Raw genomic sequence first — 23913 nt, 5'->3', positions numbered from 1 at the left:
TCCTTTCCTGCTGTAGAGTTAGCATATGCAAGCAGGCTCTTCTGTTTCCCCCTAACTTGAGTCATGCCGTGTTCTGCTATTTATTGTCCTGCCTGACAGAGCTGTACAGGAGCTCATCAGTCATGAAAAAATGTGTAATTGGAAGAAAACATAAGTACATGAGTATACAGGGAATAAAGGGATTCTCTGTGAAGTCAGAAGACGACAACGTAGGAAGCAAATAATATTTTGAGATGTAAAATAATCAGAAAAAATCAAAGTGTACTTTATATTAAAGAAGAGCCTAAAAATGAAGAGAATGTGTTTCTGTGAGATAATTTCACATCACCTGAGGCTTTTTCTTAGTATCCATGATTTTTTAAATTAACAGTATCTCAACACTAGACTGATGATGCTGGCATAAAGACGTTCAGTGGTGTACAGAAGTCATTTTTCTGTCCTGAGAATGAACTAGGTTCTTTTTTGAGGTAATAAGTGATCCTTTACTAAGAATACATGCAGCACCCGTATGTATGACATAGCTGTTTTCCTCTCTAGAGCCTTCCTGGGTTAGTGAGTGCAGATAGTGCTTTTGACCTCTGGTCCAGGGGTGCTCGGGACATGTTCCTCTTTAGAAGAAAACCTGTCTTTCATCCAATTCCCCAAATACCTTTTGTGTCCACATAGGTATAGTTTTACCTGGCTGACTCAGCAGGTACTGACTTCGAGGTCCTGGGACATGCTTTCCTTGGCTAAGCACTATGAAAATAAGTGGATGTGGAGAACAAAAGGTGTTTGGTAGATTTATGCACTGGATGATGAAGAATTGCTCTGTATTAAAGCATTGTCACCAGAAGAAGGCTAAGATTAGAAAAATCTTACCTTGCTGAAAGGAGCATACCCAAATATCTGGAGTCTTCTGCGCCATTCTGGATATAAGAAGTCCTCAACATAAGACTCGTAGTTCAGAAATTTTTTGGTTCTTTACCCTTTTGTTTCCTATTTCTTGCAGTCTTGCACCCTACATGTTGCTCTAAGTACTAGAGAGGGGTGTGTGCACTTCATTGTGGGAGAAAAATAATTCTGTCTGTTTGGGAGGAAGAGAAATATTTATGAACATTTCAGGTTTTAATTTTCATTACAATTTTCAGGTACATGGACGTCAAGATACTCTTACCTCTTGTCCCTTGGACTTCCTTTCCAGGCTGATGTGATCAGCGCTTTAAGGAACATTTCTGTGTTTCTTTTAGTGCACCTTGCTGTGCAAAGTTAATGCAGAGACAGGATGTTTTGCAAACAGAAGAGTAGTGGCATGTAATGGCAGGGATATAACTGCACCTCCTAGGCAGTACTGTATAAGCAGCCTCAGAGGGCACATGGTTTGTTTCGAGTAAAAATGCTGTTTATTATCTGCTGTTTGAAGGTACCACTGTCCTATATTCATGATGGATTTTTTTTTTTCCCTACTGGGTTGTGGTCAGAATTCTGCCCAGGGTTCTTGACAAAATCTTAGTAAATCTTCACAAAATGGTCTCATTAAGCCTTTCATATTTCATATCTGTTCCATAGAGTTTTCTGTTGCTGTTCTTTTTTCAGGCTTATTCCTTTAAGTGAATTTTACTGATTTTTTTTCTGTAGATAAAATAATTTCCAGTAGTTCTTTGGTTATTCTGTCTTTCCATTTAAGGAGCCCAGTAATTCCCTCTGTTATTCTGTACACAGGGTCAAGCAGTCTTTTTCTAACTTACTTTGGCTTTCAAACTTCTTATGGCTGGCTCTTTCTATAATATTTCAGTAGACCTGTTTTAGCCAGACATACTGCTGTCAGTTTAGGGTGGGACCTGGAATCTCAAAAATCTAATCTCCCTTACACTTGAAAAACCACCAAAACTTTCCACCAATTACTCTGCAGCAAGCACCCACTCATGGCCTCCTTCATTTTATAATCTTTTTTACCTGTAAGCAGCTATGCTTCAGTCACCAGTGTGTTCAGCAGCCCTCCAGGGCAGCTGAGCATGTTCTCTTACAGATTTGTCAGACAGAATTACTGCCATGATGGAGTGGAAAGGAAAAAGTGGATCTAGAGAGTCTGCTGGGGCTGTAGAAAAGAGAGGGGATGAATTAAGTACAGTGTGGGAGGAGGAGAAGATGTTTCTACTTGGGCAGAATCACATAAGAGCTCTGTGGCTCAGGCAGGATGGAGTCAGGCTATTCAGACTTCATTATTCCTGCTGTTTTCTAACTCAAGAATTCCAGTAAATTAGGCAGGATTATGTAATTGTGAGGGAAGGGATTGTGTCTGTGATGAATACTCTCTCATTTGTGGGAGAAGCATTGCAGATACAACCTGTGTGCCAAGGAATTGGAAGGGAGGCCAACTCAGTCCAGAAATTCATCATCTTCCCAAGATGAATTTTGCAGGCCGTTGTTGGGCCTGCTTCTTGGTAAATAGAGTTTGAGAGGCAAACTCTTGATTTGTAGTGCAGGGCAAGCAAGTTTCTTAGTCTGAGTGGTGGGTACCTAGAGGAAGAGAATGAAAGGGAAAATCCCTCGGAGCCTTTTTTGAGGTGACCTTTGCTGCTGGTCACCCTGATAACTTCTGGGATGGTGTTTTTTGACTGTAAGCCTTTTAGGAAGGTGGGACAGGAGCAGGAATTCATGGTGCTAGGCTAATGGGCTTTAGCACAGCTCTTTCATGTTGCCTTACTGAGCAAGAGAGGGACAGAAAAGGCATCTTACTGAACTCACAGCAAAATTGTACCTCAAAGATTGGGGAGACAAGTAAAAAGCATAAGAGCTGTAAATGAACTTGAAGTTGCAATAGACTGTTGAGGTGCTGTGGACTTCTGAAGAATGTTTATTTGCTTTATTTATAAAGATGCCAGTGTGTGGTGATGTGCATTTGAATCTTTTTGCATGTGAACACATACATCTGTTAGTGGCATAATGCATCAAATCTGATCTTGTGTTCTATCTGGGAAGTAAGACAATTATATCAGAAAATTCAATCAGGCAACAAAATAGCAAAGTGAGCTGAAATTCCGTTTATATCTCTGATGGAAGAACTACAGAGGAAGTAGGAAGAAGGTTTCAGAAATAACCTTTTTTAATGTATGGTGCCCTATGAAAATGAAGACATAGTAAGCACCACAAATTAGTTTTTTATATATATATATGTATATTTCTTCATATATAGTTAATTGCTTTAGTCCAGACAAATGTACTTTGGATTGTACTTTAAGGATTTTAGCCCTTTGACTCTAGAGTTCTGTGAGAGGTATTTGGATTTGCCAAAAATCACAGAAGATCATGTGATATAGCAAGGCTGGAGCTCCTTGTCGTGCACATGTGGATATTTAGATGTCAGTGAGTCCATTCCAGTAGGGGTCCCTTTACCTCGATCTCGTGTCCCAGGCATGTTGCATGTTGTGTGCCATCACAGTGTTTGTGGGAAGTACCTTAATTGCCATGATTTCATAACACCATTCGAAGAGCATCGAGATGCTAATGTATAGTACAACTAGAATTATCAGTCAGTTCTTAATGTAGTAGGAGGTCTTTGCTTATCCCATATAATTGATTTTTGTAGCCTAGAATAGTGAAAGTGTTTTGCGTGAGAGTCATAGTATCAGAGTGTATTTTTCAGTATGTATGATGGGTTGATAACTATACCTGCTGAGGAACAGAACAATACCACCCCCCCTCTCAACTATAGTTATGGGAAAAAAAATCTTGGTACTTTAAGAATGAAGGGTAAATATTGAGATCAGTCTTGGTTTTGGCCAAGCCTCTGGAAGACAGAAGAGTTGCAGCTATTCCCACTTCATACACCAGAGGGGGATGTGCAGGTCATGCTGTCCCTTCTGCTCCTACCCTTCAAATTTGGGTCTGCATTGCTGTCTGTCTGCTGTGCTATGTTTCTCTAACTGAAGTTCATGTTACAGGCTACAGATGAAATGAGGGAGTGGGAACAGTTTTGCTACAGAGTTGTTTTTTGGAGGTGGTGTTAATGGACCGGAGTTAAGCCTCTTCTCATCAGAAAAATGGAGGTGTTTCAGGCTGCTAGGGTGCAGACACACTTTATCAGCACCACCTTGCATTCATGTTGGCTGATGGATGGGTTTTAGGGAGACGCCTGTAATTTCCATTTAAAATTAAATTTGAAATTGAAGAACTCTACAAATCCCGTGTTTACTATAGGCTGTTCAAACTAGAATGAAGGTCTTTAACCATATGACATAATATGTGTTCTGCCCAAGTTCAGAGGACAGCCATGCCAGGGGCTGGAGCAGGCATCTATCCCTGCCAGGGCCTGGGCACAGCAGCAAACTCTCCTTCAAAACACATTTTGACTGGCACAGCCTCTTCCCTTTCATCTGTAGGTACCAAGACTAGTACAGTGAAGAGCACTATGACTGGTTCATTTTATCACTAGATAACTGTGCTTACTAAACCATTTTACTGAAAAAATTTCGAAGTATTTAGGTGCTGTGCATTTTCTCTGCTTTTCTGGACTTGTGAAGAAAAGAAAAAGCATTTTCAAGAAACACTGTTTCCTTGAACTTCAGGCCAGTGCATTTGGCTTGCTGTCTCATGCAGATTGCAGCTTACTTTTAATCACCACTGTTATAAATGAGAAAACATAAAGATTTAGGTAATCATCACACTTAATAAAAATTCCTAAAGCTATATAGCTGCTTAAATAAATGTAATACTGTGTGCATAACATAATATGTACTAAAGAAATGTGGCTGTGTGAGCACAGGAGCTGGTGGAAGTGTTGGAGCTGGGGAGCAGGGCAGAGCAAAGCCCCAGGGCAGGAAGACAGGAAGTCTTCATCTGTTGATCTGTTCCTTGGTTCATCATGCCAGGTGTGGGATGGCTCTGGATAATCTATACAAAGTCACAGGGAAGTGACACATTTCTCTGAATGTTCTCAAATGCGTACTGTACAGGCACTTGAGCTTGTAAATTTGTTTTAGCAAGGCCTTTGTTCTCATTGGTGACATGAAAATGAAGCTTTGAGCCCCAGAGCCTCAGCATATCCCCTGCCTCTTCATGCAAAATTTAGCACAGGCTTTGTTTGAAAGTACTTCTCTGAACATGCTTACTTTTTGGTTTGTAGTCCAGCCATCTGCTAGCAGGTGTTTGGTTTTGTCATGGATTTTCTTTTATTACCTTTATCATCTTCTCTTTGCTTGCTTTCTGTGCAGTGTTGGTGGGATCTTCATATTTCATCTAGTTTATGGAGTGGCTGGAAAATCTGCTGATCAGGACCATGACTCACACAGTGCTTTTATTTTGCACTACTTTGCCTTGATACCTTCCATTACACAGATAGGGCAATCATCTTGTTAGGAGCGTGCCCACTTGCTGAGCCTTTTTCTTCCTAGAGAAGATGGAGGTTAGGATTTTTTTTTTTAACCTTTCAGGGAGTTTTTTTCCCATTTGTTGCCTAAGAGATGTGGCCACGGGGGAGAAGGTGCAGTTGGCTGCAGTCTCTTACCTGGGGAGTGAGCTTGGTAGCTGGAGGTTTTCTCTTGTGAAGTGCAGAGATATCGAGAGACTTGACTGGGGGTCAGGGGTTGGGCTCATCCCCCTCTCCCTGTTTGGCTCTTGGGATCAGAGTGGAGACAGTTGTGGTTTTGGTGATGGACTGCTGCTGCCTGGGGGATTCATTGCCACTGTGGAGTTTTGTCCTTCACTGCTTCTTCTTTCTATGGATGAGCCTCTGCTCGCAAGAGCAGCTGTTCAACTGGGACCTTTTCAGCATCCAACCTCTCTGGGAAGGGAACCCTGACCCCTCTCCATTGGGAGCGTCTCTGGCTGCTTGTGAAAGCCTGGCTCCTGCTGCCCAGCTGTGCTGTTTCCCGCTGCTGCTTCGGGCTTTTTGCTACACTTTAAAACTCGACGCCGCGCGTCCTCACAGAGTCCCGCAGCTCCTGTCACAGCTTTGGAGTCTTTGCTGCACTTTGTTTTGCCACCCAGGGTGCGCTCGCCTGTGCTGTTCTAGCCTGCTCTGAGCTCCAAGGTTCCTGCTACGGTGCGTTTTGCCCTCTGGAACGGCCCTGAGGCCGGCTGCCCTCCGTGAGTTTGCAAAGGGAGCCCCTTCCCTCTCCCTCTCCCCATGGCCCAGGGCGCCATCACCGCGTGGGGAGAGGCGGCTGAGTGCGCCACAGCGCCCCCTGCAGGAGCGGGGGAATCATCGCACCTGCCCTGCCCGGCCGGGAGCCACCAGCGCCCCTGCTGGCTGTGCCTGGAACTGCACCCAGGGGAAAGGGCCTGACAGCCCGGAGGAGGCTGTGCTTGGGATCCTGCCTCTGTCTGCTGTTGCTGCTGCTGGTGTTGTTTCTTTACCTTGTTGTACATATATTCATTAGTAAAGAATTGTTATTCCTTTCCCCATATTTGGGAATATGAAGTAACTTTTTTTTTTTTTTTTTTTGCCTGAATGCCCTGTAATTTCAAAGTTATAATAATTGGAAGGGATTCATATTTTCCATCCTACCTTCTTAGCAGACACCCACCTTTTAAAACAAGACAGAAGATTTTAAAGACTGTGTGAATGGTAGCCTTCACTATAATCCAAATTATTTTGTTAGAGGTTGATTCTTAACGACTTTCTTAGTATTTGCTGTGTTGAAAAATGAAATTTGTGGTCCAAAACTTCTTGTCTTAAAGCAAAAAGTCTCTTGTTGTTCCAAGAATATTTTTCAGATGATAGAATGTCCTTGACTTAAATGAAGTTATTAACTATTAAAATGTGGCAATTATAACCTCCACCAAAACTGTTTTTGAACAATGTGAGCTCGTAACCTGTTGTGATACACCGGGGTGGGACATTTAAAAACACCTGATACAAACACCATGGAGAACTGGACAGAGGGGGATTACTGGCATTATGGGAGGCAAAGATTATATTTCTAAAACAAAATTAAAATGTGACTTACTATGTTGACACAATGTGTGTTGTGGTGATATGCACTTAAAAGTAGAATGTTTAGCAAAAAGCAACTTGCAGAATGTTGAGCAGGATGTTGGCAGTCTTCAGCTAAATGAATGATGGGCACGTGGTGTTGGGTTTTAATATGGTAACACACCCTCTACTCAGAATTCCCCTTTAGGGCTGTTTTCTCCAGATGGACAGAAATCCATAAGCCAGCAGGGTCTGGTTTTGTCCTTTCCTTTCATGCAAGAGTTGGTGAGCAGCTACTGGAATACAAGTAGCTGTTACACTGGTGTGTAGCAAGGGTAGTATCTAGAGCTGAGAATGCTGTTTTAAAGGAAGTCTCTAATCCCGATCTTTAAATTGCTATCAAGATTAGTTTATCTTGTTTCTCACTGAGAGCAGCCTTTCTTTGTGATGCATGTGAGGTCACACACTGACCTGCCAATGCAATGGGCAGAGCTGCACTCTTCCACTGCAGTCCTGTGCCTAGAGTGAGTTTCACCCTGGGAACAGGATGCTTTAGATGTGGCTAGAGCTATGGCTCCATGACCTTTTTGGCTAACAGATTGCATTCAAAGGAGGCAACGAGGAGGGGGAGGTCTTTTGCATGGGATAAAAAGGATTTATTATTTTGAGGATTCTGGGGGGCAAAGGACAAAAATGGTGAAGGTGCAACAACAATATGGGGGAGCTTCAAGGGGAAGGTACAAATCCATAGCAGATTGGAGAAATTCAGAGGAGGGATAAAGGGTTTGCAAAGCCATTGTCCAATGAGAGAGGTAGGGGGAAAAACTGGGTTGCATGTACTAATGAGATGTCAAGTTTTAGGGAATTTCCAAAGAGAAATTCCAAGCAGGGGGCTGGCACAAAGCAGGATTGACAGATAGTTTAGGATAGATTGACGAGGTTTGTGGGAGGGTATAATTTTGGACTAAACCATTATCTTAGGCAATAGCAGAACATATCATTAACGAGAAACACACTGCAACACTGGCACATTGGATAACCTGAGAGAATGCAGTGATTTATAAACCAGCTCATCAACAGACAAATGGTGCCATCCTGGTTTATTATTAGAGTACCTCTGCACAGGATGGATTTCCAGCTGGAATCAAAATACAAGAGATGCTGAAGTAGGCAGAAAAGTACTGTAAAATAGTGATAAATATAAGGCAGACAGAGGTAGTGTTGGTGGTGGTAATGATATTAGTGCTTTGTGCTTGGTACAAATTTTGCAAGCCCCCCCATCCATGGTGTGTGTGGTCAGGGTTTACCCTGATTTGCTGGGGGAGTGGGGCATGGTACTGGTAAGGACAAGGGGACCGCTTGGAGCTTTTAAGGGAGGCTTTTAAGGCAGTGCTGCTCTAGAGAAGTGGTTATCCTGCTTAAGCATCACAGGCAGGCTGTTGAGGACCAGCCCAATGGGATGCAAAGTCAGTATGTTGCTGTGTTGGAATTAAAAATAATATTGCAGTTGAATTTGGCAATCCCATCACCTGATAGTAGAAATTACAGCCAGCACTGGACTGGGTTGCTCCATCAGTCAAAGAAATGTCGTAATGCACAGCTCTCTCTGTCATGGCAAGTATTGGCAATGAATGAAAAGTAGTATTACAATTTTTCCTTATATTTAGAGCCTCTGTTTGGAGATGCAGAATTGCTCTGTTCATTTGTGCTTCTTTGCGCAGTGTAACCTGTGGGTTACTCACTCAGAAAAGCAAAGAATCCTTGAAACCTCGTGACTCAGCATAATTGAAAGTTAAACATGTACAGGAACAATACAGGTGGATGCTTGCCTGCAAGCCTGAAGTGCTAGAAGTGCTTCTTTCTGATGAATTTGTCTTTCTATTAGACTACTCCAAGCAAATTAAACATTGCAGTTGTCAGATGATTTCAGTTGAGTTTGTCAAACTGCTACTTGAACATGAATTTATTTAAAAAAGAAATAACAAAAATAGATCAAAAGTTTAAAGCTTTGCATTTAAACTTCAGTAGTAATTAACATGAAAGGAATGAAAAAGGTTTCTAGGACATGAGCTCTCTGTATGTCTAAATAATGGATTGAAGAATTGAAGGCAGTAGAAATCACATGTAAAGTTGTGATTGCCATTGCCTAGATTTTCACATACCTAATTTACTATAATTCTATATATTGAAGGAGTGTTACCATGAGCAGCCATCCTACTCCCCTGGTCCTCTGTCCCTTCCAAAAGGCAGAGGAGGGCTTATTCCAATGGATTGTTTATTTCTGTGAAATTCAGCAGTTTTTTACAATGTGGAGCCTCATCTGAAATGGGAATTTGGGTTACTGCGAGGATGCTCTTGCCTTTTTTTTCAATCAATATGGTTCTATAAAGCAATGCACATTTTCTATGTGCTAGTCAGATCTCACACTGTATCTTCACTGAAATGTGAACATCTACTATTTCTGGAGTGTATGGTTGTGAGTTGGTTGATATAATTAGATGTTCAAAAAATAATGTGCTTTATTTTAAAATAGTTGCATATTCAGTGCATACTTTTAAAGACACTGCAGCCCAAGCTGCATTGCCCAGAACTTTGGACATACAGCTTTCCATCTTCCAACTGGTGGCTTTAACACAGTAGTACATCCAATTGTGTTGCTTTTCACAGAATCATAGAATGGGTCAGGTTGGAAGGGACCACAGTGGGACACGTGCTTCAACCTCCCTGCTCAAGCAGGATCATCCCAGAGCACATGACTTAGGATTGCGTCCAGAAGGTTCTGGAACATCTCAAGTGAAGGAGGCTCCACACCCTCTCTCAGTAGTCTGTTCCAGTGCCTGGTCACTGACAGGAAAGAAGTTCTTCATGTTCAGGTGGAAATTCCTGTGCATCCATTTCTTCCTGTGGCCTCTTGTCCCATTGCTAGGCACCACAGAGCAGAGCCTGGTCCATGCTCTGACCCCTCCCTGCAGGCACTGACAGACATTGATGAGGTTCTCTCTCAGCTGTCTCTCCTTGAAGCTGAACAGCCCCAGCTCCCTCAGCCTTTCCTCATAAGAGAAATGCTCCAGTCCTTTAATCATCTCTGTAACCTCCACTGGACCCACTCCAGGAACTCCATGCCTCTCTTGTCCAGAGGAGCCCAAAACTGGAAATAGCACTCCAGAGGTGTCTCCCCACGGCTGAGCAGAGGGGCAGGATCACCTCCTTTGATTTGCTGGCAATGCTATTCCCAATGCATCCCAGGATCCCATTCCTTAGTTCCCAGGGCACTGTTGGCTCAGGCACATCCTGTTGCCCACCAGGACCCCCAGGTCCTTCTCTGCAGAGGTGCTTTTCAGCAGGTTGGCCCCCAGCCTGTGATGGTGCCCAGGGTATTCCTCCCCAGGTGCAGGACATTGCGGTTCTGCATGGAATCATCATACTCTTGAATCTTCAGCAAAGTCTCCATGTGCTTGCCTACTGCTCAGGTGCTTGACTAAATTAAAACATTAACAGTTGCCAATTACTTGCAGCCTGAGAAAGTTCAGGTATGTCTCAGACTGGTCTCCAAAAAGCTACAAATGTATGCAAATTTCACTGCAGGATTTGTGTGTGACTCTGCTGGGAGCTGAGACCTCATTAAATGAAAATGCAAATTTTGTATTTAGGGTTACCAGAAGGTGTACTTACTCGTTATTTTTGCAAGGTAATTTTGGATGTGTCTAGAAAACACTTCTGTTAATTTGCAGGCGTTAAGAGTATGCTAGGGAAGGATAAAAATAAGTGTGCTTTTTTTCCCCCCCTCTTTAACTAACTGAGTTACAGAAACTAGTTACTAGTTCCTAGTTGACTATTTGATTTTAGGTCTTCAGATCAAAGGCACAGAAATACAGCAAGGATTGCATTGGGTGTTGGTTATTTTTGAAACTGACTTTTTAATTGTTAGCCTTAAGGGCCACTTCATCAGCTCCCTGAGATGACTCTCTACTCAACAGTAAACTTGTAGTCATCTAATTTTGATCAATTAACCTATTATTACATCCTAATAACCTTTGGACCATCTTGATTCTTTCATGTAACACTGACTGTAGATTTTTGTAGACTACAGACAAGTGGGCTTTAGGGAGTTGATTTATGCCAGCTGAGTCGTGTGCTTTCACAATCCAGTATCTATTCAGTATATCCACTTCTCTAAAGTACTCTGTAATTTTCCCTTAAAAAATATCTTTAAGTAGGTTTTGGGTTATTTAATTGCCATGCCAGAATTGTACAGAACTACAATGATTTTAGTCTAATAAATCATGTTACTTAGCACCTGAGTTTCTGAGTACTGGTATTGGCTGTGAGCAGTGTCTGCTTCATAAGCCATGTAAATTTTTGTTCTGCTGTCAAACGTGGAACAATCTCTTTGGTCAGTTAAGTCCTTGGGAAAAAAAAAGCTCTTCACCCACTTTGATCTGACCAAATATTCTGGTGATCATGAATCATCTTGTTTCCTTGCTGATGAGCTCTACTTGCTTATCAATCTTCTGGGCTAACCCGAATTCATCTGGCTGATTAAACGAGCATATAATGAAGGGGTTGCAGCAACAAAAATAACTAAGCTGACTGTGCTGCTGTTAGCACTGTATCAATGGAAATGCTCTCAATTGCTTTGAAACGAGGTGTCATTTGTTTTATATAGAAGACCAAAGTATTTCAGAACACTTTATATCCTCTCCCTACTGCTATTATGATGCAAAAGGTAGTTGTCCCTTCCTGGAACCAGATCTGCTGACTCCCAGATTCATGTTGCACCACACATATCTGCAATGGGTCATCCAAGTTTTATTATGCTAAGGTTTTCATAAACAAATGGGTCTGAGATTAAAGGCTGGAGCTCCTTTCCAATGGCAAGTTGGAAGAAGGTCGTAATTGAAGTACCATCTAGAAGCTGTTCCATTTCCTGCAAACCTGCCACTCATTCACAAAAGCTGCTACAAGTAGCTAGACATTTTACAGGATGAGATATTGGAAGCAAAATTAATATTTATTGAGTGCTCATTTCTTTTCTTTTCCCTTCCAGTGGGCGAGTTTGTGAGTGATGCCCTTCTGGTGCCAGACAAGTGCAAGTTCCTTCACCAGGAAAGAATGGATGTTTGTGAAACTCACCTGCATTGGCATACTGTTGCTAAAGAGGTACATTCATCTGTCTTAAAATTTCCTACCTTCCTTCTTTAAAGCTGTGTCACTCTTCTGAGCATGACTTTAAATGTAGCAGCAACATGGAAAACAAAGAGCAATGCTTTCAAATGTTTCAGTGAATGGCATTTTGAGCTTTTTATAAGGTAGGAAATGGGAGTCAGAGCACAACAGAGTCCATGACTGAATACTTACCATTGACCTTTCAATGTTGACCCTCTGTCATAGCATTTTTTTCTTCACGTTCACTCACAAACTCACTGTGTTTTCTGCTTCCTCCATTTTCCTGTGTTAGCACTGGCACTAAATGCTTAGGATTTGCCTGGAATCATTGTCCTGGGTGAATATTATGCACTATTTATCATGGATATTGGTATGCCAGATGCCCACAGAGATCAAACAGGCCTCAGGGAGTGCACTATGTCAAATTCAGCAGAAAAGGGTAGGAGAGCTCGTCAAACTAGTACTAGCCAAAGGGATTTTGCAGGCACAGAGATTTTATAATTTAACAGTGCTTTACTGAAAATAGAAATAAACTTAGTGTTATAATTAGTGTTTTGGACTTTTTTCCTTATGCAGAGAGGTTTTAGGAATAAAAACTGAGGTGAGTTTTCAGGATTCCTGATTGCTGGTTTTTTTTTGGAACTTCTTAGCTTGTACATTATTCTACCTTCTGGAGATGAAATCTGAAATGTGATCAACATATTTTCAAATTTTCAGTTCTTGCTTGAATTATACTTAAATGAAACATTTAAGGCACCAGTCTTCACATGGAGAAATTCTAGTTCATTTTGACTACTTGCAAACTTGAAATGGCAACAGCCTGGAAGAACATCATTGCTGTGCACCACTGAACTATTTTCATTTTTTCACCTGTCATACCTCACTGTATCTTTAAGGTGTAATTATGCCCAGCTGACTGTTTTCCAAACAAGGCTAGGAGGTAGTGTACTGGCAGAGGTGTCAGACCAGACACTGTGTTTCCAGTGTAAGAGGTACTTCAAATGTGTAAGGTGTTTCAAATGTTGATCTACCTTGCAGCAAAGTCTTCAATAGCATTGATGCATCAGGGTTGGGGTTATTACATCAAATATTTACTCTGTCATCACATTTTCTGTTTACGAGGCAGAGCCTGTGAGGATTTTAGACAGGAAGATATGGAGTCATCATGTATATGGGAGGAGACAAGCCTGTTGTTCTAGGAAAGACTGATAGGAGAGCTTGTTGCTTGCAGTGGACGCAGGTAGGGAGCTGCTTACAGTCAAGTAGTGAATGCAAGTGTGACCTTTCTAAATCATGTTTCAAGTTTCAGAGATCATGCAGTTTGCCAGCTTTAATTTCCTAAGGCAGTATGCAGCCTCTTCATATTTTCTCAATATTTTCTCATATTTCTTCTGTGATATTTTTTAGTCTTCCTCCATGCCAATATTGTTGCTGCTTTTTTTCCCCTCTTTTCTGCAGTCCTGTAGTGAGAAGAGCATGAATCTGCACGACTATGGCATGCTGCTGCCTTGTGGAATTGACAAGTTTCGTGGTGTGGAGTTTGTCTGCTGCCCCTTAGCAGAGGAAAGCGACAATATTGATTCAGCTGATGCTGAAGATGATGATTCAGACGTCTGGTGGGGAGGTGCAGATGCAGACTATGCAGATGGAAGGTACAGTGACATTGAACCCCTTACCTTGTTATTAAGATGCCAAAATATCTGTCTAAAAGACCTTGGCATAGAAGAGTCTTTGCACCTTATACATGAACTTGCATTTACAGTGGTTGAAAACATCAGTATCCTGCTTCTTTTATTTTTAGCTTTCTACAGAGAAGCTTATTGTTAAAATAAATACTTCTGAGGCACACTTTTTAGTGCCTTTATAATTTCTCCAGTGAGAATTACTGCCATATTTGTAACAAAAGAAGCTTAAATCCATTTTTTGACAAATAAATGATAAATGGTGTACTCTGGATAGTCTAGAGTACTGCAGCAGCTCTCAGCCAACATAACCAGTGGAGGTTTTGAAATGCCTTAATTCATAATAGGCATTAGCTATGTGCTAGTTTTGCCATAAGAATATCTTTCTGCTGACAATTAGTTTCTAAACATGATCTGAAAGAAAGTGTGTTTTATTACCTAGCCTTTGACAGAGCTGTTAGTATGCTGCTGCTGAGAAGGAGCATGGAAGTTTCCCTGGCAAGGCAGAGATGGGTGCAAAGGTGCCATCCCTTGTCCTTACCTTTGCCATCCCTGTGTACATAGGCTAATTTTGAGCTGGATATGGGTTATAACTCTGTTGTAACACTCAGTGGTTACTGAGGGGTCTGGTGCTGTTAAAGCCTTTTCATATCACTCTCCTGACCATGTCAAGCAGCAGTTGGAAAAGCAGAGTACCATGTCATGTCCTTGCAACTAGATGCTAACAACTTGCAAAGATGGCTTTCTTCATAAACTCAGATCAGTGTTCAAATTCTGTTTGTGTTTCCCAGGCTTTCATCACTTTATACTGTGTTAATGAAGTGTTTCTACTTCTTTATTGTACAAATAATGCACAATATCTTAAACTTGGGGCTGATTGCAAGTGGCTTCAAGGAATACCCAGAAAATAAACGGGGACGGAATTACGTGAATAATGCAGGAAGTTAATAGGTCTGAACTGTGTTATGTTTGGACTTGTTAATCTAGATAGAAACAATTTGAAGAGCAGTGCAGAGATGAAGGACAGAGACTGAATTGCTGTAATTTGGTGCAATGAGGTGGCATTAAAACCTAGAATAATTAGAACCACCATGATAGATCATGGTGGGCAACTAAATCTTTCCTGACAAAGCATTAGTAAGCGTTGCAAGGTAGAGTCCTCTTGTGAATTCCTTGTAGTGAATAATGGAATAAGTTTAAAATAAATATTTCCCCATGGTAATTTCTGGTTTTCTGTGATAAACAGGAGTAAATGGTCAGACTGTTTGATGCAAAGGCCTACATCAGAGAACTTTGTGTATTCCACATTGATATCTTTGGACATTCTTCTAATTTTTACTTCTAACATCTGTCAGTGTCACTATTTATAACTCTTTCAGTAGGATTTGTAAAGCTGGCTTTGGACTGTTGCTATGTCATTTCTATATATTTAATTTAGATTTTGATTGGGTGTTTAAATATTCTCTCATTCTAAGAAATAAGTGCAGACCTTGTTCTAATTGAAGTGTTTGTTTTTCTCATTATATTAATATATATACATGTAGGATAGATCTATCCATCTATCTTACATATCTATTATATATGTGAGTAACATGTTTACTATATATACGCCTATATATAAAGTACATGTCTTATACATATGAGATCAAAGATGCCAAATTATTTTAAATGAAAGAGCTCACAGGGGTATATCCTTCCATTTGTAAGACAGATATCTGCTTTATTTCTGTCTTTTTTGTGTTTGCCACTGAACATTTAATTTACTGTTGTAGTCCATTTTTGTCCTCATAAGGCAGTTTAATATCTGAAGAGATGAGTTCAAGAATAACTTCATAAATTTTGTATTCTCTAGGAATGGGAGCTGTAATTGCATTTCAATCCATTTCTGAAATCCCAAGCAAATACTGATTTATTTTTTTACCCTCCCCTCCCACAGAAGTGCTTGCAGAAGGAAAATGAAGGATCCTTCTGCGGGGCACTTGCCCTTCATCTGCAGATGAAGAGCCAAGCAGTTGGTATTTCTTTTAGACTGACTCACTCATATTTCTTGCTGCCTCTTAAGCCCACTACATTTAAGCTGTGTGTATTGGAGCCAGAAATACTCTTGAACTTTAGTTATATATATGTATATATTAAGATATAAATATATATTTTATAATGTGTATATATAATAAATATACATATATGTAATATATATCTATATATTTTTAAAAATTCTTACACGGCAGTATGTGGTAATCAAAATTTTGTGTGCGTGTGTGTATTTATTCATATCTGAGCATATGTTTCTGTGGCTTTCAATACATATATGCCCTAGTCCTAAACTGATTGTGTGGGAAAAAGGAGATTTAAGGTAGGGGAACAGTTTCCTAATGTTAAATTGCCAATATTCTCTGCTGTTATAGCACCTCTGTTTGAAGTGCTTACTCAAGTCGTCTACATTTGTCACCTTACATGGGTACTCAAGTCAAAGTGAAGGTGACATGTTGAGGTGGAGGTGGTAAGCTGAAAAGTACGTTATTCTTGAAATAACAAAGCAATGACAGAGCAGAATCCAACAAATGTGGGTGATCTATTTTGAGTTATCTTTATATCTCAAGCTATCTAAATTTTAAAATATTTGCATTTATGATCCTGAATGTATAGAGGAAAGCACACTGCAGCCATTCGATTAATAGATGCCCTTTTTCAGACTGTTGTATTTTACCCCCACAGTTGTCCCTAAGGCACTGTATTTTATTTTTTTGCTTTGTCAAGGGTGGTTTCTTCTCCACAGGCAGAAGAAAAACTCAGCTGCACACTGTAGCCACACTATTAGAGGGCATGTGGAGGCAGCTTGGGCTGCCATGCCTTAGGGTTGGGTGTCCTTCCTACCCAATATCTGACCACCACCTGGGTCTGGATGTATAAGAATTTGTTTTATTTTGTGGTGTGGCTTGTTGATAATACTTGGAGGAAGGTGGGAGGGTGTATGTATTTTGGTGATATATATATTTATTTTATTCATGAGGCCAAGAGGCAGGATCCACATGTGCTTTTGAAATTGTCTTACCATGCTCATCCTAAAATAGTCTGTAACTCTGATAAAGATGTCGAAAGCATTTTTAAGCACTGGAGTTCCTTGTTGCTATCCACACCTTCAGTTAAAGTTTACCTTGAAGTTTGCTTGAGGGACAGTCAGATTTAGGTGCTGACTTTCAGAATAACTGCAGACCTCTCTCTGCATAGCTACAGCTCGACCAATTGACCTGCCAGCTCTGGCTGCCCTTGTGACTCTGCGCATCCTGGTGGGCCTCCTGCCTGTGTGTGGGAGCTGGCTGGAAGCTTTGCTGTCCTTGATGTCCAAAGCTGAACATCTTTAGGAGTGAAAGCCAAGCTGGAAACTACTTCCAGGTTTTCTCTGTTGTCTTGGTTTGAAAGACAGGTGTCTGCTAGGGAAGGCAGAAGGCTCCTTTGGAATGGAAAATTTAAACCCCTTTTCTCTGATTTATTATAGTTTTGAAATTAAGGGGGCTCTCAGGCAAAGATAGTAGAGAATAGGAATAACAGTTCTTTAGTAGTATGTATAATAAAGCAAATAGCCATAACAACTATGGCATTAACAACAAACACAACCACAAACCCAGTAACAGCCTTCTCAGCTGCAGGTACTTTCCTCTTCACTACACCCTCTTTTCTGGGAGTTGTAGAGAGACCAAGTCCCCCCTGAGTGTCCTTTCCTCTTGGCTGAGCCCTCCCAGCTTCAATGTCATGGGGTGATTTAATAATGATTAGTCTATTCTTTATTGTCTTCTCTATGCCCAGAAAAGGTTACTGTAGCATAAGGTGGATCCAGGTGGGAGGGACTGAGAACCTTGGAGCTCTTGCATGGGCTTTTTCAGAGCCCCAGTCCCCAGGTGTCCCTGGTGCTGTGTGGACTGCGTTCTCTTTTTTTTTGCTTAGCCTGCTTGGTTTTTTGCTAGCTTAAGCAAGAAGGAATTTGGGTTTTTTCCCTTTCCCTGGCCTTGGAGAGACTGCAGCTGCTATCCTTCGGCAGCCTTTTTGCCTAAGTGAATTTGATGGTTTGGATTTGGTCTGAGATCAGAGAGAGCAACTGACTGGAGAAGAATCAGCTGGGACTGGCAGGAGGGCAAGGGGCTGCTGCCTTTTCACCCCAGACCTCAGAAAAGCCAAGCCAGCAAAAGAAAGGACAACAAATCCACCAGCTTCATCTTCTGTGAAGAGAGGGCCAACATTGGAGATTCACCAGCTTTCCATCTGTTTGCCCTAGCTGCTGCATGAACATTTTGTTTGTTGGTTGATTTTTCTTTTTTTTGTCCTTGAGACAGGAGCCACTGCCATTTTTTCCTCCCCATGATGTTGCTGGCCATTGTGGTGTTTTTTCTTCTCTTCCCCTGGCATTTTGGGGTTTTTTGTTCCAAAGGGGGGATGAGGGGTGGTATACGGTCTGACAGTTCAATATCTATTCAACTTTTTTTCTCCATGCCATGTGGGCACTCTGTCCATAAACATTTGGGTTTTTTTTCACTGTCATCCACCAGTATTAATTTCTTATTGGCAGAAAGGGAAAAGGGTTTGGTGGAACTCTTTTTTTTTTTTTTAATAGAAATACTCATTTCAGAGTGTATTTCTCCTAAATTTGTCTCTAAACCGAGACATCCTTCAACCGTTTTCCATAAGACTTCTGCAACAGATTCTTCCATAGCTTTGTTGTCTTTCTTTTTGAAATTTTTGCAGTTCTGAAGCTGATAGTATTATTGATCAAGAAAAAAGAAAGGTGTTGAGGCTAAATTTTTCATTTGAAACATTGTCACTTGAGGAAAGTAAAAATTTTGTCTCTAGTGTGTTCACCTGTTTTCAAACCATGTTGCCACTCATGATAAACCTTGGGTTCTCATTGATGTAAGCTTTTCCATTAAACTGTAAAAGTAATTCCTAAAATTTCAGTGGGAAATGCTCCAGTGGGAGTATCCTAAATGATTCTTTCAAAAAGCATAACAATGAAAAACCCCCATCTCCCTACACTTGAGCTGGTGAATCTGAACCAGATGTGAGGCTGGACAAAGGGTCTCTACTGCAGGTTCTGCCTTAGAAGAAGGAAGTTACTTGCATTTGAATGGGTAAAAAGGTTTCTCTTTTTCCATACTGTGCAGACTGAACCGTAGGCTGTTCATAGCCCTGAAGATTCAAGGAAAACTGAGCCTTGTGGCTGTTGCAGTGATTCAGGATCTGCTTGATAGAGAGCTCAGTTGGCTGTGACACAGAAGCAGGAGGGGGTGCAGCCAGAGGCAGTGTTCTCATCAGCTGTCCTAATGCAAATTGTTCCTAATTGGGAGTTAGTGCCCTAAAATGAACACAAGGAATTATGCTTTGTTGTTTTTGATTTTTTCTTCCCTCCTTCCTGAACTTTTCCATGAGTAGAGGTTAGCGCCAATTATTGAGATAAATGGATTTTGTAGTACAAGAGTTATCCACTATTAAGTTGCTATTTCAGAGAAATAATTCATTAAGGGAGATAGTGTGGAAGGTGTTTTGCAATATAATATTTCACCTAATTGGTCAGAAGTTTACATCATCTTGATTTTTGTGGTAGAACTGTTAGAAATTGAATTAGTTTTTTATCTGTTCTAAACAAATCTATTTATTAATGGCAGAGCTTCTCTGAAAACTTTGTGTTTTTATAAATATTTTAATGATGAAACTTAATTAGTTGTATTTATAAATTAAAGCAGGACATCTCTGAGTTGTATAATATGCAGTATAATTGCATAATGTTGCTGGTTATGTTGAAGAACTCTAGAAGTACTCTGTCCTATTTGCATACTTTGTACCCTATTAGCATAGTCTGTGTCTCACATTCTTATATTAATTGGGTTCATCACTTGTGTTGGCTGTTAGCTAATATTCAGCTAGCTCATTATATACTTTTTAATAACAATTTTTAAACCTTTTGTCCTGGAGGTGAGGTTGTTAAATAAAATTCTGAAAGCATAGAAACACTAGAACAGTAATGACACACAAGTCTGGTAAGTGCTGGATTTCTTGTTAGGACAAGAAAAGTTAGAATGGAATTGATAAAACAGCACACTGTTTTAAGTGATAATAGTAGTGATGCTGAGCTGGCAAATACAATCATCATTTCAGGATAAAGCATTTACTGTGTTGATGGATGAGGCTCTGGGATGAGAGGATGAATCTAATTGAGGAAGTGATGAGTAGAAGATAATCAGGCTTTCCTGACCCTTGATGAAAACAGTTGTAGCTGTGCAAACTACCTATATGACTTCAGTGAATGATGTGCTTGCCTGAGGAGGCATCAAAATTACACATTTGGTAGGTGGTTTATTTGCAAAGAATGGTTACATGTTTTTGGCCTCACAAAAGAGCCATCAGCTGCCAGGTTTTCCTTAAGTACCAGGCAACAATTTTATAAGCAAAAATTTTAAATTTTCGCTTACAATGACTGGTGGTGGCTGAAATGTGGGAGAGGAAGGTTTGTGTAGTAATCAGCTAAAGAAACCCTTCTGATAGATCTATGAGAGGTTCTCAGAAGTTCTTGTGACACTGTGATAGATACTGCCCCATTTCTAGAGCTGTGTTACATATAATGCATGAAGAAATGAGAAGTGGGACATTTAAACCTGGTGGTTTTGACATATACTGTGACACCAGCATGACTGTGCTGGAGGATGCATAGTATGATATGCCCTCATAAAGTTATCCTGCAGTTCCTGCTCTGCTTTACCTTTCACAGATACTTTTAGTCTGTACTAGAAGTAAGAGCTTGGCATTGGGGTGGTTTGTAGGAATTTCAGAATTCCACCTCTTGTGAAACTGTACTTTAACAGCACAGTGGACTAAAGGGTCTTCTGTAATACTATTTTCCTTTTGCCTTCTAACAAAGGCTACACACTTGGAATACATCGATAAAACACCAAAAACATCTAGGTTGTTTTTTACCCAGCAGAAAAAAACATTGCATTCTAATCTTGAATGCAAATGTTTCAGCTTGATTACATGATGAGACCTCCTTCTTTCACATGGCTTCTCTAGTTTGATTACTGCTGATGGAAAAAATAACACTGAAATTCTGACCTGAGTGAAGAAGAAAAGGCTTAAACAGTAAAATGATGACCTGGAAAACTGGATCTGTGCTCGTTTATGCCAAATCTTTTTGCCAGGATTGGCATGCTGTGGCCACCATAAAAAAGTTAGTATTTTTCTTCTGGCTGTGTGAGTGGAGATTATCTGTTCTGCAGAAATCCCAGCCTCCTGCAGCTGCTGCTGGTGGCAACCATATTTAAGAAGTTTAAGGTAGCACATTCTTGAAAAAATGTTATTCAGTGTCTTAAATTGAACATTGTATTGAATTATTGCATACTTCTGTTTTTTGGGGTTTTTTGGTGGTTTTGTTTTGAGGTTTTTTTCTCAATTGTTGAACAGTTTTCCCCTGTTGTCCTTGTGTGAGAATAGCAAGATGATGAATTCCACAAGCAGGGCAAGTAATTGGTTTGGTACAGATGTCACACTGTCTGCCCCGGATAATCAGTAGGACAGCATGTTGAACAAAGAAACTCTGAATATTTCATTCTGAGTACAGCAGAAGTTTTGTGGAAATAAATATGTTGTAAGAGATCCGGATTTTTCTGCTGATTCTCAAACGGAGCTGTGGAGATGAGCTTCCCTCCGCCCTCTTCCATCACATTCACTCTTAATGCATTTCTGCTGTCAGGATTTTGAACATACTTACTTGTTGTCATCAGGCTCACAAAGCGTGATTTTGTGTGCTTGCGGGTCTAATTTTCTAGTTTCTAAGTTTCTCTTCTGCAAAAAATAATCAAAGCAAGAAAACAAATGGGTTAATTACATTATTATTCTGTTGTCTAAAAACTACATACTTCTTGCTGAATTCTTCATCTTCTGAAAAGAACTGTTGGAACAGTAACATCAGCAAAGGCTTTGTTTCAGAGAGAAAACTAGGTCAGTTTTGAAAGTTTTATTGCCTATCAGTAAACAGGTACCTTTTATGAGATGAAATGCTACCTTGTATATGTGGCTTATTAAGCAAGTCAGCTATGAAAAGAAATTTCTGATGGTATAAAAGATGTTATTTAATTATAGGGGGAAAGGGTAAATGTATCTTTTGGAGGCAATAGGGCAGGAATGTGTGCTTGGTTTGTATAAGTGTTCTATTTAAAAATTGGATTGAAGGATTCTTGTTGCAACTTTTCTCGTTTTTTGCAAATTTAATAGAAACAGGCACATCTTTTGGTATTGTTTTTTGTATAAAAGCTCAGTTACAATAAAACGAGAGAGAGTCTGAAGCGCAAAATTCAGTTGTCTGTCTAAGAAGTCAGAAATGGTCTTTGAAATTACTTACTTGATTTTTTTAAAATTAGGAAATGTGAAAATAAAGATCATTGCAGCCTCTTCAGTGAAGGAAAACAGAATGGAAAATTATTAGAAGTGACAACATGAATGTCTGAAAAATGCTGTGTATATGAATTGTTTGTCCCAACTTGCAGTGGAAGGTGCCTGAGTTCTTTGAAGTCTGAAAGTGTCGTAACAGATGTTTATATGTCCAAATGTGATATTATTTCTTCTGCATGTGAGATACCAAATTTCCTAACCTAATATATATAACCCAAACCTAATGAAAATAACCATGGCACTTCTTGAGCATTATTTGGTTTTGTGGTCACTTAACAGGCAGACCAGAAACATTGCTGTGGGTCAGACTGTCAGTTTTGTAATTTTCCAGACTTTGATAGCAAAAAGCTATTTTAAAAAATCATAAATCAGACTGAAAGAGCTTCTCCTGTGTAATTCCCACAGCTGTCTCAAGCCAACACTGGTCTTACCCTCTTTGCCCAGGCAGCTGCTTATTGCTGCTGCTGTTTGTTTCCTGTTCTGGAATTAGCTTTCCCCCAGCTATTGGCTCAGGCTTGGTGCCTGGTAAAAACACAGTCAAGATAGATGGGCTCTGTCTGCAATAAAATACAGTAACAAAGTGTAGTGAATGCTAATCTTTCCAGATATTAAAACACCTGTCTTGAACACATTTGCATTCTTTCTTTCACCCACTGATGGAGTACACGTTTTTGTTCCTCTGTTTTTGTTCCAAGTTATTTAGCAAAATCATGGTAAAATTAAATCAAAATGGATGAGCGTTCATTGCGGACAAGCAGGAAACACTTCCCAGTACTGGTAATTACTCCACAGTCACTTGCTAAATTGAAAGCTTTGCATGAAATTAGCTGCAGAGATGTAACTTTTAAAAATGTAGCTTATGCTGTAGCCCATTGTTTCTGAAACAACATTAGAAAGGAAAACTCATTGTTCTTGTCATCTCTTTTCTGCCTTTGCCACTCTTGCAGGTTATTGGAATACAGAAAGAAAATTTTCATTTGCTGTCGTTTTCTTATTTCTTGAATAGCAAGAAGTAATATAGTTGGCTTTTTTTCCCTTTCTTTTACCTTTCCTTCAGTTTTACCTTCCTGAAATAACATAACCATACAGGCTTCTGAGTGAAAGGCATAAATAACACATTGGTGCCAGTTCTTACTGCAGTGATAGATTGGGAAAAGGAGGTTACTAAATACACATTTACAGGTCTGTGGTTTAAACACTTCTTGTAGCTATGTACTTAAATTCATGCTAGCAGGAGCTGGGCAGTGGTTTGTGTTTTAAAACCAGAAATAGACCCACCAGAGTGATCAGCGTGTTCCTGTTTGAGTCAGGAAGGAGCTGAATAGGACTTAAGGCTGCCTGAAGGCCCAGTGTGTTTGTGGCAACAGAAATAGGACTGAAACCACCAAACTTCAAATACCTTCTTTCACCACACATAGGACTGGAGATGATTTGTTCTAATTACCTGTTGTGCTGCTTGGACTCAAGTGGAACATCACTTACATGATGGGGAAATGGATCTTAAAATCCCATGTGTGAGGAGGTTGTAGCAGAAGGTTCAAATCCATGATGGCCTTTGTGTTCATATGAAAGAGAAGTGCTGGCCCTCCTTGCCAGAAGTCCCCACAGACAGGAGACTGAGATGTTGGAAGGGATTGCAGGTATATACATTGCTATATCAAGCCTAAAAATTTCCCTCTGTTGTTTACTGCTGAACTGTTGAATTTAGACTGGCTGAGTGGCTTTACAAATATGTGAATT

At 40.3% G+C, this 23913-nt stretch overlaps 1 protein-coding gene across 8 annotated transcripts in view; it reads left to right on the top strand.

Annotated features, from left to right (window-relative positions):
- APP (amyloid beta precursor protein) overlaps nucleotides 1-23913 on the top strand; it is a 160118-nt gene that overhangs the window by 48213 nt on the left and 87992 nt on the right. For all 8 annotated transcript variants that reach the window (XM_062515348.1, XM_062515346.1, XM_062515345.1 and 5 more), the window contains exons 3-4: nucleotides 11943-12055; nucleotides 13520-13713. In XM_062515348.1, coding sequence (XP_062371332.1) covers nucleotides 11943-12055; nucleotides 13520-13713 — 307 coding nt within the window. The remainder of the gene's footprint in view (nucleotides 1-11942; nucleotides 12056-13519; nucleotides 13714-23913) is intronic.

This window comes from Cinclus cinclus, chromosome 2, assembly GCF_963662255.1.
Source record: "Cinclus cinclus chromosome 2, bCinCin1.1, whole genome shotgun sequence".
Lineage (NCBI taxonomy): Eukaryota > Metazoa > Chordata > Aves > Passeriformes > Cinclidae > Cinclus > Cinclus cinclus.
The sequence above is the reverse complement of the archived record's forward strand: the minus strand, read 5'-3'. Positions and strand labels throughout refer to the sequence as shown.